The sequence below is a fragment of the Styela clava genome, chromosome 4, assembly GCF_964204865.1.
Source record: "Styela clava chromosome 4, kaStyClav1.hap1.2, whole genome shotgun sequence".
NCBI classification, from domain to species: Eukaryota; Metazoa; Chordata; class Ascidiacea; order Stolidobranchia; family Styelidae; genus Styela; species Styela clava.
The window spans coordinates 3,546,340-3,564,798 of NC_135253.1; the positions used below are offsets into that span (position 1 = coordinate 3,546,340).

General features: G+C 36.1%; 1 protein-coding gene across 1 annotated transcript in view; it reads left to right on the top strand.

Moving 5' to 3' along the window:
• The first annotated feature begins 10,097 nt into the window (after nucleotides 1-10,097).
• LOC120326107 (E3 ubiquitin-protein ligase rnf213-alpha-like) overlaps nucleotides 10,098-18,459 on the top strand; it is an 87,470-nt gene continuing 79,108 nt past the window's right edge. The window contains exons 1-5 of the mRNA XM_078112314.1: nucleotides 10,098-10,313; nucleotides 10,918-11,031; nucleotides 13,356-13,512; nucleotides 14,133-14,244; nucleotides 14,534-14,597. Of these exons, the coding sequence (XP_077968440.1) occupies nucleotides 10,190-10,313; nucleotides 10,918-11,031; nucleotides 13,356-13,512; nucleotides 14,133-14,244; nucleotides 14,534-14,597 (571 nt within the window). The 5' untranslated portion in view covers nucleotides 10,098-10,189. The remainder of the gene's footprint in view (nucleotides 10,314-10,917; nucleotides 11,032-13,355; nucleotides 13,513-14,132; nucleotides 14,245-14,533; nucleotides 14,598-18,459) is intronic.

Sequence of the window (18,459 nt, forward strand, 5' to 3'; positions counted from 1 at the left end):
TTTGCAAGTCATGAATAGTTGCAATTAATTTTGCAACTTGTGTCCAATTTCTCAAATCGGCGATGAATTAATTGAGAAATAAAGTGCGCGGCAGCTAAATATATTTCAACCGGACTCGCGAAATAGGTCAAAACGCACAAAGAAATGTCGTGTCTCAGATATTACACGCAACATCCGGAGTTGAAATATCTTTACTCTATACTGTATACCAGGGAATACGATTTACGGAATAAAATTAACTGATCCATCACAGATGATAAGTTTGCTAAACCACTACAAGGAGTTTTAGTTTGATTCATTTCTTGATTCATTCATCTAACATGACCTCGATAATAAATAAACGCCACTATCACAATATGATAAATAAATTTGCAGGTCATGAATAGTTGCAATTAATTTTGCAACTTGTGTCCAATTTCTCAAATCGGCGATGAATTAATTGAGAAATAAAGTGCGCGGCAGCTAAATATATTTCAACCGGACTCGCGAAATAGGTCAAAACGCACAAAGAAATGTCGTGTCTCAGATATTACACGCAACATCCGGAGTTGAAATATCTTTACTCTATACTGTATACCAGGGAATACGATTTCCGAAAATATTCACCTGTGTGACTTGAGAACGAGGTATAACCTGCCATCGAATAGCAGTAACATTCTATTGGATGGTAAATATTAGATTAAGCAGTGTCTCATTTTTACCAAGTGTTCTGGCGCAATTCAGCTAATGTTTATTCGGGAAAGAAATGTATCCTCGTATTACACGACGACTTGTTTCAGTTCATTCTATTGTTTGCTTCTAACATAAATGTGTCAGACAGGCGAACCGTGCGTGATTTTAAATTTCATTGGGCGGCGGACACTGGGCAGTGTTACCTCTAAGAAAATTTCACACTAAACAGATGGTTGTTTCACGGAGCATGTACATTTTAAGCATGTACAGAGTCTTAAATGATTACGAACTTTGGAAACTTGGAGATATAATAAACTTAAACGGCGTGAATTAGAAGCTCATGGCTTTGGGCCGGCAATGACGTCGTAGTAATTCCTGACATACCTTTTGAAGTAATAAATAATTTATGTCACATGAATATTATATACAGAATCTAGCGAAAATCACGTATCTGTTTAGTAGTCTTACTCGTACCCGCGCCATCTACCAGCTTCTAGAAACTGCACAACCAATGTTGTATAGACTTATAGAGGCAACGTGATCCTAAGAAAACTAACTGTATTCATTCATATCCAGTAACAAGTAGAAGGTTACTACAGCATAGAAACGGGGAGACCGGCGATGAAACTAATTTATTACAAAACGGATTCACTGTAGATGAGCAATAGGAGAACGATGAAATACCATTCATGTATAATAACAAAAAATAAGTAGCCAATACTAAATATGACAAAACTAAAATTATTACGACTATTTGAACAAACTTCGCAACCCACGAAATAAACCGAATCCGAGGCAATATTGCAATTTTAATTAAACGACGCTTTTGCAACCTCACAGTGCAGTATAAAACAAAGATTCAAGGGGGGGGGGGGGGGGGGGGGTAGGTATCATAACATTAACAATACGTCATGCCCGAGCCATTACGGTATTACGCTTCATAAGCATATTGTCGCGTACGCAACATTCATACGTTTGCTTGGGGGGCTGCTATGTTATTTTTTTTGTATTTTTTTCAAATTGCGGATCAGTATCTTAAAGACACGTCATATCCGATCCATAACGGTATATCGCTTCGTAAGCATGCTACTGCGTACAATAGTCATCTTCTGGAGGATTTGGTACGTGCCATGCACCAACAGAGCACAGACGTCCGCCCCGGTCTCCTGTATATGCTATGTGTAACACAGCATACCTTTCACCCAAGCCTCCCGTCTATGCCATACGGGGCACAGTACAACTTCCGCCACCCAGCCTCCGTACATACCGCGTACAAGACGCAGCATGACTTCCACCGTGAAGCTCCCGATTCATCACATCCGCTTATATTGGATTAACAGGGTTAAAAATGGGTGTTTTTCAGGCGGTTTTGGCATTGTGTCCGGTCTACCATTTGTGGTGGCTGGAGAGAAGTCATCGTTGTTCAAAATGTTACGTCGACGAATACCCGTTTAGTATTTCCTTCCAATTTGTCCTGGGTCCGAAAAATTGTATATCTTTGAATTTGTTCTCCATTATAAAAAGGAATTCTGCAATTTTTAGTGTTATCGCTCTTACTATATTTTTTATCAGTGGGCGCGATAACCATAAGTCATACAGTCCTATTCTAGGATAGTTCCAAACGAATTATCAGGCTTATACCGATATTAACTTAATGTATTGTTCCTTAGACGTAGTCAGTTCATCATGTTCTTTTCAAGAAATTTGAACTGTAATGTGACATAATGTGTGTTGGGACATATATGCTATATAGACGTAGAGTAAAAGGATGAGAACAGGGTGTGGACAGATAGTTGCGTAGAATAAATATAACCAACATTAACTCGAAAAAGAATAGTCAGACAATAAAATATATCTTGGAATTCATTAAAAAAGTTTGATGACGCCACATAATTGCGTTCATCTTAGACTTAGAGTCACCCGTCACACAACGTTACCAGAGAACAGGGGTGGCTTAAGTGAAAATATTGATATGAAAAAAAAACGGTATAAAACCATCTAACAGTATGTGAACCGCTACAGCAAAGATACTTTCCAGCAGGCTGTTAAAGCGTTTAGGATAGGACAATACAACTGATCTGTTCATTTCTCTCAACAGGTTTTGCTACAGTGTGTTTTGGGAGGTGTAGGAAAGTTAGGAAACAGTAGCCTACAACTTTAGTTGGGTCATAAAAGCTTGATGCTACTTTACAATTTATTCTGTCACATTACAAGCGTACTTATTTGATTTCGACGTGCGCTTTTCCTTGCAATCAGATTTACTTCCAGGGCATATCAAGATTTCACTCCTAATTGGATTCGAAGTTTCCATATGCGCCGTTTCGTGTTAGGGTGACCGACATTTGTCCTTCATTTCGTTTTGCGAAAGCAGTGTTATTTCAGCGTGAACCACTTCTTATTTGACCTACTCTGATGAAAATTGGCCTGACATGGTATCGCTATAAATATAATAGCTAAAAATGTAGCTCATGTAAGACATAAAGTTACTATAAATTGTTAATGTGTGAGAACTATCCATATCTCTACATGACTCGCGAAATCTGCTAAAAGGCTGAAAAAATATATGCAGTTTTTCGTTTTTTTGACTCATCATCCGAAGATGGAGTATTCTCAATCTATGTAGATGCCAGATGGCTAGGAAGACATCTAAAATAATGTAATCTGTTATTAGGTTTATGGGTCCCTAACGACAGTATATTCTTTTCACTTTCTTTCCTGACATAAATGCGACGTATTTTACTTACTTTAATTTCCGCACCAGGTATAAAACTTGGAGTACCAATGGAAATTTCTCACTCGGTGAATACGGACGGCCTCATGATTCAAATGAATGTCTCATTGAATAAATCTGACGTCATATGGAAAATATAAGTGTGGTCAAGTTATCGTTGAATGTTAAGTATTTTAATATGAAATCAGGCTCTTGAACTTGGTCGTTTTATCTGTACATATATCGAGAATTGATATCTAGTTATTGAATACACTACTCCAATCGAATGGCTGGAAAACATCGTGATCATATTGGATGTTCGCACAAAGATGTCAAATTATTGCATTGTTTCATAAAAATTTCTCATAAACAGTTCATCTAGTTTCTTCAAACCAAACAATAGGTAATGTAGTCCTTGTATATGGACACAGTAGCATATCTGAAATCTTATTTAATAATTGAATTTGGTGACGGAATTTACTTATTGTGAAAACCTTATTGATTCGTTGTACCGGCCTTTTCGGTCCTTTGGTAAAAATGTGCAACCATTCCCGACCGCTGAATGCTGTTGGTAAAAAGGGGGGATTCCCGAGGTATGTGAACCACGATGGCGGACACTGGAACGTAGTATGTGTACCAGGATAGGGTTAGGCCATAATTTTATACATATTTTCTTCACTTTAGTTATATTACGAGTTCGGGGACTAGCCAAGTGACTCCCGTAGTATTTGTTCCTGGAATTATGGCCCAACCCTAACCCAGTATGTTCCCCAGCTTTTTATTTTATTTTTTCTTAAAAAAATGGTATGTATTTAAGAAACGATGTATATGAGGGGCTCCCCAAGTTTATTGACGGCGAGCCAAAATCCACAGCAGAATAAAATTGTAGGGCCAGAAAAGGGGAGCGAGGAAAAGTGCGAGACGACACGGCTGGGGTTCAGGGCGCTTAAGAAAATTTTGAGAAATAGGCACCAAAATAGGCTCTAAGCTTGATTTTAGATACACCTAGCATCGCGGTTTGTTATGTAATAAAATCAATAATTATAATATTTAGCTGATAGAATTCCCGGGAAATAGATAACAAGCACGACTTTCAACCGTAAATATATATATACTACTACGTTTCAACAAGTAATTTGCAACTGATAGTGACTAATTAGGTTACTTGCTCATCTGGCATTGTATGAATGGCTACTTATGGCTTGTTTTGTTACACATTTCACATTTTTTTGAACATGTGTGTTTGACTTTTGTATGAATTAAATTTTGAAATACGCGCGTCAACTGATCATAATGGCGCATAATGTTGTATTCCTTCAGAACTGAAATATTTTGTTGGTAAGAAGACAAATCGCTGAAGTTTGATTCTTTTCAATAAAGAAATAAAAACGCTGTCATTCATCTAAAAATCGTCTGTTTTCAGTGCCTAGTTTTCGTTTTGTGACATCTTTGAGCTTTCTTAATATACGGCAAATATCTAAAATACTGAAGTGTGTAATTCTAATACCCATACGTATACATAAGATACCGGTATAATTCAATTGTTGCGAAATAAACGTGCTTAAACTGTGATAATGATGTAACAATAGACGGTATCTAAAACTCAAATAGTACTACATGAAGGGTTAGCTCGTTAAACTATTTCACTCAAGTTCGGCGGGCCATTTTAAATCGTCACGCCGGCCGTAATTGGCCCGCAGACTGCGGTTTAGAACCCCTCATCTACACTGATAAATATGCCATAGTCGTTATATTTGAATACAATTATACTTGAGTTAGGAAATAAAATGTGGAATCGCACCTCAAAATTAGGGGGGGTGTTTGAAATTTTAGGGGGGGGTGTTCACCCCCTATAGGGGGGGTGTAGGGAAATCACTGCCCTAACCTGGTACACATACTACGTTCCGGTGTCCGCTATCTTGGTTCACATACTTCAGGAGTAACAAAAACTGTACAAAAAATTCCTGTCCACCCCTCACCTGCCTCAAATGGTTTCATGCGTCTGAAACGTCTTTTGTAGCAACTCGATGTATAACGTAAATGCCCTGTGAATCTTTCCAACCAATTTTCCCCCACAAGTGCGCTCAGTATAAGAAAAGAGAGCACTGCTTGGAGTCGGTCTAGTTTTTCAATGGGGTGAGGGCAAACTATGGCTTTTTTCCAATGTACGTGGATACAATTGCACGTGTCTGCAAAAGTACGCGGGTGCAACAGTACAGGTGCTAATGTACGCGGGTACGAAAGTACGCGGGTGGGAATATGTACGGGTGCAAATGGACATGGGTGTAAATATCCGCGGGCGCACATGTACTGGGTGCAGTGGGTACAATTGTCCGTGGGTGCAAATGTCCGTGGGTGCAAATGTACGAGGGTGCAAATGTCTATGGGTGCAAATGTACGTGTGAACAAATGTTCATGGGTGCAAATATCCATTGGTGCAAATGTCCATGGTTGCAAATGTTCATTGATGCAAATATCAATTGGTGCAAATGTCCATGGTTGCAAATGTTCATGAGTGCTAAAATCTGCGGGTGCGAATGTATTGGTGCAATTGTTCGTGGTTGTAAATGTCCTGGGTGCAAAGATAATCGGACCCGTAAATATATGGTTTGTGAAAGTAAGCTAATGTCGAAAGCCCGTCATCCCATTTTAAATATAAGTTTAACGTCGCGGTTTTGACTCTTATACCATAAAACATAACATAAAAAAATAACAAAAAAAAACTAACAAAGTTATTATGATTAACGATATTATAGATTTAATGTAGCAGAAAAATATGTTAATAAAGTGATCATCTAAAATAAATTCTAGAACAAAATGCAAATTCACGGGCATTTCGCCTCGGTAATTCGATCATGCCGTCTTGAGTGTAACGCATAATCGAAACTTTAGGTTACAAACTTTGTTATTCGACTTAGACTTATACGTTTAATCGCAGACGAATTTTCAGATCTCGCTAAAAGTTTTTGAATGTGCTACCCGGGGAAACCCGAAAGACTATCCCGATGTTGGTACCCCTTTCGCAGTTACGTGCGTCACTGCTCTCTAGTCCAATCGATGAGCTCGAAAACTCTGTAAACAGAAAGTTATGTCGCACAGAGCTGCAGTCATAACGTCGATATATCTAAGCATTTGTAGTTCTAAAGTGTTTATCAGGCGTACTGGTGTTAACATTGTACATTGTCTTGCACACGTAGCCAGCTCAGCCAATTCTAATATTCTTGAACGCAACACAATACCTAAATTTGAATTAAACTATCGTTCATGACTTGTATATACTCACGTAGGGTGAAAGGATAAAGACAATGTATGGACAAAAAAATCTAATAAATTGTTTTCTAATATTCTGAGATCAGTAGCTAAAGAATATAAGCAATAGTAACTCGTTAATAAGCAAGTAGAATTAGGATATTGTTTTAGAAAAATTGAGTACTGTTTATTGACGCCAAGTAATTGCAAGCATATCAGGGCTACTCGTAGCATCACCTTAAAATAAGTTTTCATGATTGAAATGTTGGAGCAAGTGCTTTGAAATGTTGGAGCAACCGCTTTGATGATCATCATACAAGCGTAGGACGTATGTTGAAAATCCAAGATAACTTCGGCTGCTTCGAGGTTTACCAACCTTCCTTTATTTCAAAGGACAGTATTTTATTGGGCTCTTTTGTCCTTGTCCTTTCAATGGTGTTGGAAAGCAGGCTAATTGTTCCTGGCATATCTCATACTACACTAGTTGCGAAACATATAAAAGTTGAAAAATATTGAATAATGACTGGTATGCACAGTAAACAATCGTGTACCTAAGTCGTTCGTTACAAACGCGTATCGTCTTCAAGTAGTTTTGCTTGTCGATAAAGCTCAGTTGAGGGGGACAAGTTGCCAGGGACGAAATTGGAGTTCGCATGTCCGCGATAGGATATCATCTTTATAGCTAATTTGTTGGGTACCTTTAGGACAGGCACGGGGACGTTTTACAGTGGTAACTAATTGAGGCGTTTTACTGTTTCTGTGCAATACCCAGTACATGTGCAGAAATACCAATAATGAACTGATAAATTACGTCTAATATCGTTGTGTTGGAATGTCTCCATATCATGAAGTGTCACCGGTGTAGGGTGTAAACTGGCGTATTATCGTTTTAAATGGTTTTCATCCGAAAGCCGTAATTAGTCATTTTACCTTCGTATTCATTTATTTGAGCATTGATTTCTAGTTTTTATGGTATCACTCTGTGAATCTCAGAATACTTAATCAAAGTCGTACTCGTTTCGCAATTACATGCGTTTTCCTCTACTCCAGTCCGTCCATTCGATGGACTCAAAAACGTTGTAATCATGAAAAGTAAGTTTGCACAGAGATTGCTTCGTATATCTAGGATTGAATCTCCAAAACGATTTATTGCACTACATCGTAGAAGTATTTCCTTCTAGTTTTCTACAAACCAAACGAATGGTTTGCGACATACACACAAGAGCACGATGTAAGGATAAGAATAAAGTGCGTACAAAAAGAGAGTTCTGTAATAAAAATAGGCCTTAATTGCGGCTATGAAGTGCAGTTTGTAACAGTTCCTACCTATACACAATAGTGACTCCGTATATGGACAGAGTAGCATTGGTGACGACATTCACTTATTGCAAACATTGCAAATTAATGCGCTGTATCGGCCCATTCAGTTATAGACACAAAATTGCGTAAACTACCGTATATCAAATATTTTGGCGTGATTCACGGTAATAACACGGTAGCAAATTATAGCTGTGCCAAACATAATCCCAGTTTAATAACTGATTAAATTTAGCTTAATCCTCGTAGATATATGACTAATAAACGATTCAATCGATTTATTGAGAATATTGTAGATCCAGCAGAAATCGTCTGGCGTCTTGAGTGTATCACCCAATCCTACAATACTTGACATTCTAAAAAAATGTCAAATTTTCTACTTTTGCAAATGCAAACGAAATTTTAGGTTTGATAAAATACAAGCTTTTTTATTTGACTTGGTCTTATACACTTAATCGCAAACAGATTTCATAGGCGTTTTCAGATCTCGCTTAAAGTTTGTGAATGTGCTACCCGGGGAATCCCTGAATGTTAACCCGATATCAGTACCTCTTTCGCAGTTACGTGCGGTAATGCTCTCTGGTCCAATCGATGGGCTCGAAAACTTCTGTAATCAGGTGGGTTCGCACTGACGTGCAGTCATAACGTTGATATATATAATTATTTGCTGTTCTAAAACTGTTTATCAGCCTTGCTGTTTACATTGTGCATTGTCTTGTAGACGTAGTCAGCCTAGCCAATTCTAATATTCTTAAACACAATACAATATGTTAAATTTAAACTAAACTTCATTACATATATACACACTCAATGTGAAAAGATAAGGACAAGGTATGGACAGATGGCTGAGTATAAAAAACCTAACAATTTGTTTAAAGTGAGACTTTGAGATCAGCAGTTAAATGAATATAAACAATAGTAATTCGTTAGTAAGCTCAGAAGAGTTTAAGATTTCGTTTTAGAAAAATTGAGTATATTGACGCCATTTAATTGCTAACGTCTTGGTGCTACCCTTAGCATAACGCTAGTATACGTTTCATGATTGAAATGTTTGTGCCAGTGGCGTAACATCCACCCCCGCAACCCCCGCGGTCGCGGGAGGGCCCACAGCGCAAAGGGGCCCAAGCGGTTAGAATTTATAAATTTAAGCCGCAAACCAAAAGATGCAGTGCAAAACAAGTAATGCACATCTTATAACGTTGATGTTAGTTCGGCTCAAATCGTTTTGTTACGTAACAATGCCAGGAAGTCGTCGATTTTTGGCGTCTTGTGGTTTGATCACACCGGCAAAATTACGAAGGCTGTCAGAATGATGTCGAGAGCAAAACCTCTTAGTGGCGAACAGAAACGCAGAAAAAGGACAGAAGAGGAAGAACGTATGAAAAAAATTAAAGTAACCAAAATTAACGGCAAATTTTAGGTTACTATTGCCTTTTTACAGCGACATGTTGTGCTTTTTGACGAAATAAAAAAAAGCGTTGTTTTAGCTTATGTCCGAGAGTTTTTAGGGTAATTTCCACGAAATATTTTTGCGGGGGGCCCACGAAAGTCTTGCTACGCCACTGGTTTGTGCAATTGCTACCAATTACCCAGCTGCTTCGATAATTTTCAATATAAAATGTGTCGTGCAATTGAATTTTCTTTTTCAAATGTTAAATATTAAGCAGTGTCCTTTACCAGGTTCGACAAATATTTACTCTTGTGATTTCAGAACAAGAGGTATTGTGCTATCGCTTGCAGCAAGTTGGATAGCCTGTAGCTGCCACGTATTCGGCCTCAACTCTGCAAACATTTCCCAATAATAAGATGTATTCTGATATCACATTGCGATATGTACAATTCAATAAAATTTGTTTGGCCATTCCACATAAATGTTTGCCTCTAGCACAGCAGCGTCTGACAGGCGAACAATGAGCGTTCAAAAATTCTATTGGGTTATGGAGCATCCTATCCAGGTTTCGTGACGTCAAGTCAAATACAAATTAACTTCGACGGTTTGCTATAAAAACTTACTATATATATTAGGTATGCGTCGGCATCAGATTCTTGCAAAATTATAAAGGAAAGTGCGTATTCAACTTATCGTGGTGGCGGAAAAAAATTTAGTATAAGTTCCCGATATTATTGATTGTTTACGATACGATATATCAAACGACGACATAGATATATGAACTTTGCTTGATGATTGTTTGATTTTTCATGTTCATTATTTACGCATCTATATGTTAATCACATAGATTAATGGCGGACATACAGAAGGAGTTTCTACTTGAATGCGTCAATATATTATTTGATCGCTGTTTGGGCCCGAAAACGTTTCAAGACTATTCAGTATATCTATCACTTAATGACTGCATATCCAAAGGTAAGTTTCCGATTCTGCGTGTAATTAATTGAATGCACCTAAAAGATCTCCTTGTGATGAAGATTGTTTCACTGAAGGTGAAATGAAAATAAGTTTTAAGCCTTTTCGTAAAATCAAGTTAAAAATCAAGTTTCGTGAAAAATCAATACAGAATGAATATTACCTGTACAATTTTTTCAAATGTCATAACATTTAAATTTGGGATTGCAGAAAAATGATAATAGGCGTTTGTTCAATTTAGAGAGCGGAAAGGGTAATCCATTTATTCAACAATATAATATGAATATTATAATCATATTCGGATAATTTTGCATTTCAGTATTATATTCCTGTAATTCATTCAGATTTCGGATAGCCTAAATTATTTCATTTTTATCACAAATCCTATATCTGAGATTCAGTGTGGTGCATAACTTAACTATATATAATGTATTTAAAATGAATTATATTAATTGTTCGTTAATCGAATACTGTATAGTTTATTTAGAATGTATTGATTATTTGCACACGCTCATGATGAATTTTTGAAATATTTTGTTGATATGGGAGTATTTGCTAATAACCGGCATGTGGGCGAAAAATATGTATTTTATTTTATTCACAGATCAAAGAAGGGAACTTCAGACGCTCGAAAAAGCGGAAGGTTCTTTTGCTGCTATTACCCAAGCTCATAAATACGCAAATGTTACTGAAATAATTACAGCTTTTCAACAAGAAGGTACATTTCTTACTCGAAGATTTGAACAAAACTTATCTTTTTGTGCCTGGCAGGAAATGGCAATTCATATTATACGCACTCAGATAACATAACTGAATTGCAATAGAGTATTAGCAATGCTGAATCAATTTCGGAGACCAATTCATACTTGAAAAAACTAGGACAGAACTGCAGCCAGTGGGGGTTATGGTGTCCATAACAACCTTTGGTGGATTTTTTGACCATTTTATCTTCCGTTTAAAGCAGTGGTTCGCAAACGTTTTAAGCCGCGCCCCCTTTTCAAGTCTCGCGCTTTACATCCAAAATAACTAGCTAACACTAAGCTACAGATGACAGACAGTTGGGCGAATGTAAATTTTATAAAAAAAACACGTCGAAAATACGTCGCATGGAACGTAAATATCCAAAATAAAAAAATCTAAATATGCAAACTAAGGCGGGCAAGATTAAATCTAACAAAAAACTATATTTTTAATTAGCTTCACGCCCCTCGAAAAATTTAGCGCAATTTACGATCAGCGCATCACACTTTTGTGGTCCAAACTATTTTATTCAATATTTTAGTCTATTATTATAATTTAACATCTTCAGACGTTTTGATAGAATCTGAAGAATGTGACTTCTGAATATATCTCAGAAGTGTCGAATAATCGAGAAATAACAAATTAACGATAATCAAGAGAGAGGACTATTTTTTTGATCTTCCATAGAAATGCCTATGAATGACTTTGTCCCTGTCAAACGCTGAATAGCGTTTACGTCTTTTTCAACACCCTGGTATCAGTATGTTAATAATTGATCTTTTAAAAGTAGATAACTGTATTGTGTATCACGAGATACTAAACTATTCAACCTCTCAAAGCATTCACTTACTTCAATATTATTCACCATGGATTATTAATTGATTTTAATAACCTTGAAAAAAGATGAGTGTGATTTTTACAGTTCATGCACATTTAACCAATTCTATTTGTGAAGTTGTTTCTGAATGCGAACGACAAAAGACAAAATAGACGATGAGACGTTGACAAAATAGACGCAATGCAATTGATCAACGTTGTTTCGCTATTAATTAAAGTCAGTCTCGCAAGTTGTTCTCTTCAAACGCGACGACGTTACACATTTCTCGTACTGTTTTAATTCAAGTCTATACCCTTTAAAAATCCGCACTTTTATGCTAAGAGTAATAATAGTATATATTATCAAAGTTGAATCAGGAACAAACCGACTTGCTTCATCGAAAAATTGGCGACAACATTATTCCCGTATGAAAATGTCTCAGAAAGGAAAATAAAAAATATTTTACTAAATCGAAATTGATGTTTAATGTCAAGTTTTAAATCATTCACCATTGAATTAGTAAAAGTCGGTATTACTGTATCAATAAGGCACGTAAAATAGTCTCATAAATACAATCTAAATCACGGGTGAGCAACAAGCTCAAGTACTAAATGCTAATCCGACAGCTTATATTATAAAAAGCGCTCACATGGATGAAAATACACGAGTTTTTCTCTTATTGCTATTTCGCCGTTTTGCCCAGTGCCTTTATTACTTAAAGGGAAGGCGATATATGCATTCTTTTTTTCTTTCCCGCGGCTCTCTGGGTGCCGCTGGGTATTCAATTCGTTGATTGCATAGTAAACATATATAAAATTATATGTTATGTTATAAATATTATTACCATTTCGAACACCCTCTACTTGTTCGAGATTTTACTCTCAAATTTGTCATCGAATCTGTGTACGAATTCCGAAAGGCAGCGTACATGTGAAAAAGTGAAGCAAATCCAAACTTAACTCGTTTCTATGACTCCAAATTTCGGGTATAGGGGAAGAATTCCTTTTCTGCGTGTCCTACTTCTATACATACGTTAGCGGAGTGAACCGCAATCTGAACTCCTCAGAGGTCAATCAGCACACCATAGATTGCAATGCCAATGTTCATTTGTTGTAAAGTTGCAGGATCGAATTGAAATCAAACAGATATAAATCGAAATATACACTTAAGCCTTAATACCTGTTATACGGTTGATATCCAAATCAGCAATATTGCACAAAACATGAAAAACACTTTATTGTCAACTCTCGAATGGAAGCCAGAAACACGTCACAGATCGGTCGATAGAAAGAAAGGAATGCATAAAGAGTAAAGCCATTGCTACGAAATATCGCCATCCGGAAGATTGCCAAAATGACCTATTTTCATTGAATTCAACATGCTAATAATACAAAGTGTTAAATACAATAAAATCCATGGTTACATTCCACATTCGCTATTGAGGCAATTTAACTTTTTTTTCTTCATTTTTTGTCATATAACAGAAGACTTTTTCGGCAATGGAAAAATAATTGATGTTGTTCAAAAGCTTAAAGAAGAGAATGAATTTTTAACTGAAATTTATTGGCTGTTCAAGTCATGGGACGAGTTGATTTTATACCAGAAGGATATATGGCATGTTGTTAGAAAGATATGGCCTGAGTAAGTACTATGATATGCAATTCAGTACATTATAGACTATAGTTGTGCAACATATATTTATTGAATTTTTCATTCTTTGAAGTAATTAATATTGCATTGTATTACTGTTGTAATATTGTATTACTAGGAAATAAAGGAAACTCGGCTAAACCTTTTGAACCCAACCCACTTTATAACTAAGAGGAATCAATAAAATGCATAGACGTTGTTTGTTTTGTAAATAAGCTTTAAAACTGTGGTAATCAACTAGTACTTACATTTTCGTAGAATAAAAAGCGATTATTTCAAATCGGAGTACGGCTTGATAAATTATTGTTTTTCACGTGCCATTCTTTCTACTCAATATCATAAATTCAATTTCTCCAGGCTTGTCATCCATTTGCCCACTTTCGTAAACAATCATTTTTGGAATAAAAAACTAATGGCCTTGAATAGCTCGTAACGAGTTATCTGAGTTCTAAACTTACCTTTGCGATGTTCCAATCTCTCAAACGATTTTGCTTCAAATATATTGATAGAATTAACATCTTTGCGCTATTTCAAGTTAATATTAGAACATCATAAATATAAAAAAATAGGCAATTATTGAAAATAAGAACCTGAAGTTTATTTTCTGTTAGAATTAAATTGATGGATGACTGGCCATTGGATTTTGTTCATTTTATTCTCACATCTCCAGAAGGAAGAACGAATCTGAAAAATTTCGTACAAGTTGCTAATGACGTCGTGGCTGTAAGATTATTTTATGGCTGTGCATCAATAGTGTATCTATCTCTTCACGACAATTTTTGTGTACTTTTGTAATATTTAGTCTCCTTCATCATACATATTCTTGCCGTCGTGCGTACACCATCAAGTGCTCTTGATACAAACTGTTTTTAATCCAGTATTACCATTTTTAAAACCATGTCAAATCATGTTAAAAGGCAGTGAATGCGTGGCTAAATTTTCATCTAATTCTCATCTAACTTATTGCTATGTTATTTAATAGTATACAAGATTTTTTTTTTTATCAATGAAGGGTCAAAAAAAATTAGCTGGTTCTGGAAATTCTTCTGAAAGTATTCTGCAAGATTCAACTCAAAGTAAGAATGTAGAGTCACTTTTTATTCAGAAACAAAAAAATTATTAAATTATTAATTAAATTATTAATTTTTAAAAATTGACATGGTTCTGAGGTTTTGAGAAATCTTCACCTTGTTCACACATGGCAAATTGCACAATGTAGTGCATGTAATCTTAGGGATTCGCATTCTTATTGGTCGCACGTTCTGCGACTATATTTCTGTATGTTATCGTTCTTGAATCGCGTTGCCAAAGGTGCCTAAAATAAAATCATTTTGTCTAAACCAGTGTTTCCCAAATTTTTTTTTGGCAGCGCCCTCTTGGGCAATTGTTTGACGTTTTGAGTCTCATCGACTGACATGGTCGATAGGATTTCTCTTGATATCTAGTAGCACGGCACTAAGCGCGAGCATGAGCTGGCAAATGCAATAAATTATACCCATAAATGGGAACCAAATACTTCTTGAATACTTCCACGGAAATAAAATAAAAATTATTTAACATTATTTACGCTTAAATTTCTGTTTATGTATGAATATACCCAGAAGTATCAGAAATCTCGAATGCTTCGTACAAAAGTTAGGGTAGGCATTTCTAAAAATGGCGTAATCGGTGTGTATTGGTTTGAAGACGAAAATGAGTTCAAACGGTAAGTTACGGGGTTCTGCCGAGAAAGTTTGAGGTGATCAGCAGTGGTTCCAGCATGACGAGGCGACTCCTCAATACGGATTTAACAAAAAACATAATATCCTACGTTAAACGAGAAATTTCCAACACCGAAATCATAAGCAAACTAGGCTGAACCAAAACATAGCAGTAAATTCAAATGACGGATAATACCACACTTCTTGTGATTGAGTGATGTTTGCGCCCCCAATCGTCCTGTTTTACTGCCAGAGACCCCTAATTACCCAAATCGCCATCCGAGCCCCTCGAGTCATCGCAAACGCCCACAAGGGATCGTTTTCGCCCACTTTGGGAACCGCGAGTCTAAACTATACGACGTGGGTAATAAACAGTTTATGGACTCCAATTTGTTCTTGTTGCTCTCATTTCAATTCGAAAATCGATTTAATATCAGATAGAATGATTATCTGCAATATTCAATTCTGAGTCGTGAAAATCGCTTCCTAGAACCTTTCTTGGCACTATTTTATTCTTCAGATAGATAAGGGGCATTTTCTAAAAGCATGGATGCTGTGAATATGTTTTTAAACTTGTTGACGTGACTTTCTTAAGTCAAAGTTTAAAAAATGCGTAAACCAATGCAATAAAAACAATATTGGGAAACACGATTATTTTAAAAGATATAAGACATATACGTGAAGGTGATTTCGGCTCATATCGTCGTCAAAATGAATAACTTTCGATATTTCCTTGTCTCGTGTGGAACTTTCAAGTAGGTATTTTCTAATAAATTTCTCACTAAATAAATGAAATATCGCATGAACCCTAAAAATGTAACTTTGCTTTTGTGCATTTTCAATTTAAATAACGACGGTACCTTTTTAGTGAACCCAGCCTCCCCCGCGCAGTGAGCAAAAATAGTACCTATCAGATTCCAAGATTGTTCAAATATTTAAATATATAAAACCAGAACATTTTTTTTTATGAAACGAGGGCGTCTGGGAGAACGACGATGAAAACAGGGTTAATTTAATCAAAAGTTAGGCCATTCGGAGTAATAATTTGACCTACTTGTCCACGAGCAGTCACGTGTCCTTGAGCATTGCCCTTTGGTATGCATAAATTAATATTTATTTTCCATGCATGGATAGATGATGCTCTAGCACGAAAGAATTTTAATGTTTATGCAATAATACTAATAGATGTCAAAAAATAAAAGTAGTTTTAACGTTGGGGCAAACATCATTTTAGGATACCACTGGCTTAGTTATTGTCCCGCGCTCTCTCTAATAGGAGTTACGATTTACATTTACGAATATTTTATGGTACAATCGATTTCGTGCAATGTTCTGTACCTCCGCATACGAGGTCTTCGAGGAACTTTCCCCTTTATCCCGTGATCAAACGTATACTCAACTCGTTTTATCGGCTTTCGTATTTTGGAATACATGGCTAAATGCAAAAAATGAGCAAGCCTAAAAAATCAAAAGTAAATTTTTTTAAACACCTCAACCACGCTGGGCTGTTTTCGTAACCTTTTGCCACTGCTCAAACATCTGTAGAAATAACCTCGGCAGCTATTGCTACGTCAGTCACTTGCGGCAAACCATTTTATAGATATGTAGGATGAACAATAACAATCCAATACCGGTTTCCCACTTTAACACCTTCGTAGAACCTACCCATGGTGTTAATAGATTTGGCGAAAAATATTGCTTCCAAAACTTATTATTATTAAATCTTATCATCGACATTAGTTAAATCGAAGAAACACGATTAACTATACGAAGTTTTCAACAAGCATAACACATTTGGTTTAAACTAAAGCTATAAATAACCCTAAAACGCACATTGTCAAAAATAGCATTCATTAAAAAGTACATTCATTAAAAGACGCAGAATTATTTGCCGAATTATACTAAAACCAAAAATTATTTACATCTGAGAAGCACTATGAAAAAAAAAACTCTGGCAAGATACTCGTTGACGTGAACCCTCGCAGTCTAGTTTCTTCTGCCAGTAAAAATTCTGCTGCGTGGTATTTACGAGTGTCCCAAAAATATCGTGTCCCGCACTGATCCTACCTGTAAAATACTGTATATAGGTTATATAAATTCCGACATGATGTCACCGTAACAAGTTATTGTTGAACGCAGAAGTTTGAGAAATAGTATGCACATAAGAAAAACATGACTTGAACAATGAATTGGATAAATAAATTGGTTTACGGTTGTTAAAATGTACGTATCAAACAAAAATAGACGCGATGAAAATGAACAATAAAATCACTATATATAAAAAATATTTGGTTTTATTTAAATTCAAGATGGATTGAATTGTTCAAGATAACAATATGTTACAGATATTCTGGCTATTGAATTCATATCGAGTTGTGGTGATGTAAACAAGGTGTTTTCCTAATTATTCAACGTTCTACCTTAACTCTACAATACATATATATATTTCAAATTAATTGAAGGATGTACCGCGTACGATGCTTTGCTCATTTTTTATTCACCTAAACCATGGGTCATATATATTTTTGTGGTGAGAAAGTAGAATGTAGCGCATACATTCAACCCATGTCTGCATCCGTGAGAACCTTCAGTGGAAACTCAAACCAAATAATCTTATTGTGCAGTCTTCAGATATTTATTCATCCATCCCGTTATCAAGACCGATAAGTTTTTTGGTCCTTTTTCAAAACCTAATTAGCATGAATCTGAACAATTGAAAAGGGTTGACAACAATAGTTCAATCGTATTTTTACATCGTCATATCGGCATACCCAAACTATCGTTGAAGGTAATTTATTGTACTAAAAACGCTTCGGTATCCTTGACTTACACCATACTCATCAGGTGCTTGAGTGCACTTATTCATCAGATTTTTTGCCCCCTCACATTTCAAATATCAGATGTTTTGTCAACCTATATCCAATTCAAAAGTTGTTTTATCCACATACATTGAATTCAACAGGTGTTTTGTCCGCCTAGGTCTCATACACCAAAACTTATCTCACCTTCATCAGGTGTTCTGTCGGACATCTTATTCATCGGATTTTTGCCTATTTCGGATTTTGTCTGGTTTATTCTCTGTTTTACCTATATTTAAGGAGCGAAACTCTCATGTGTTATGTATTGCTGTATCGGGATTGTTTCCTTTTTTCAGATATTAAAGAAACAAATTAGATACTGCTTCAATTTAAACATTCTTAGGTCATAAGCACCTACTCGAAAGGGTTTATAATGATTA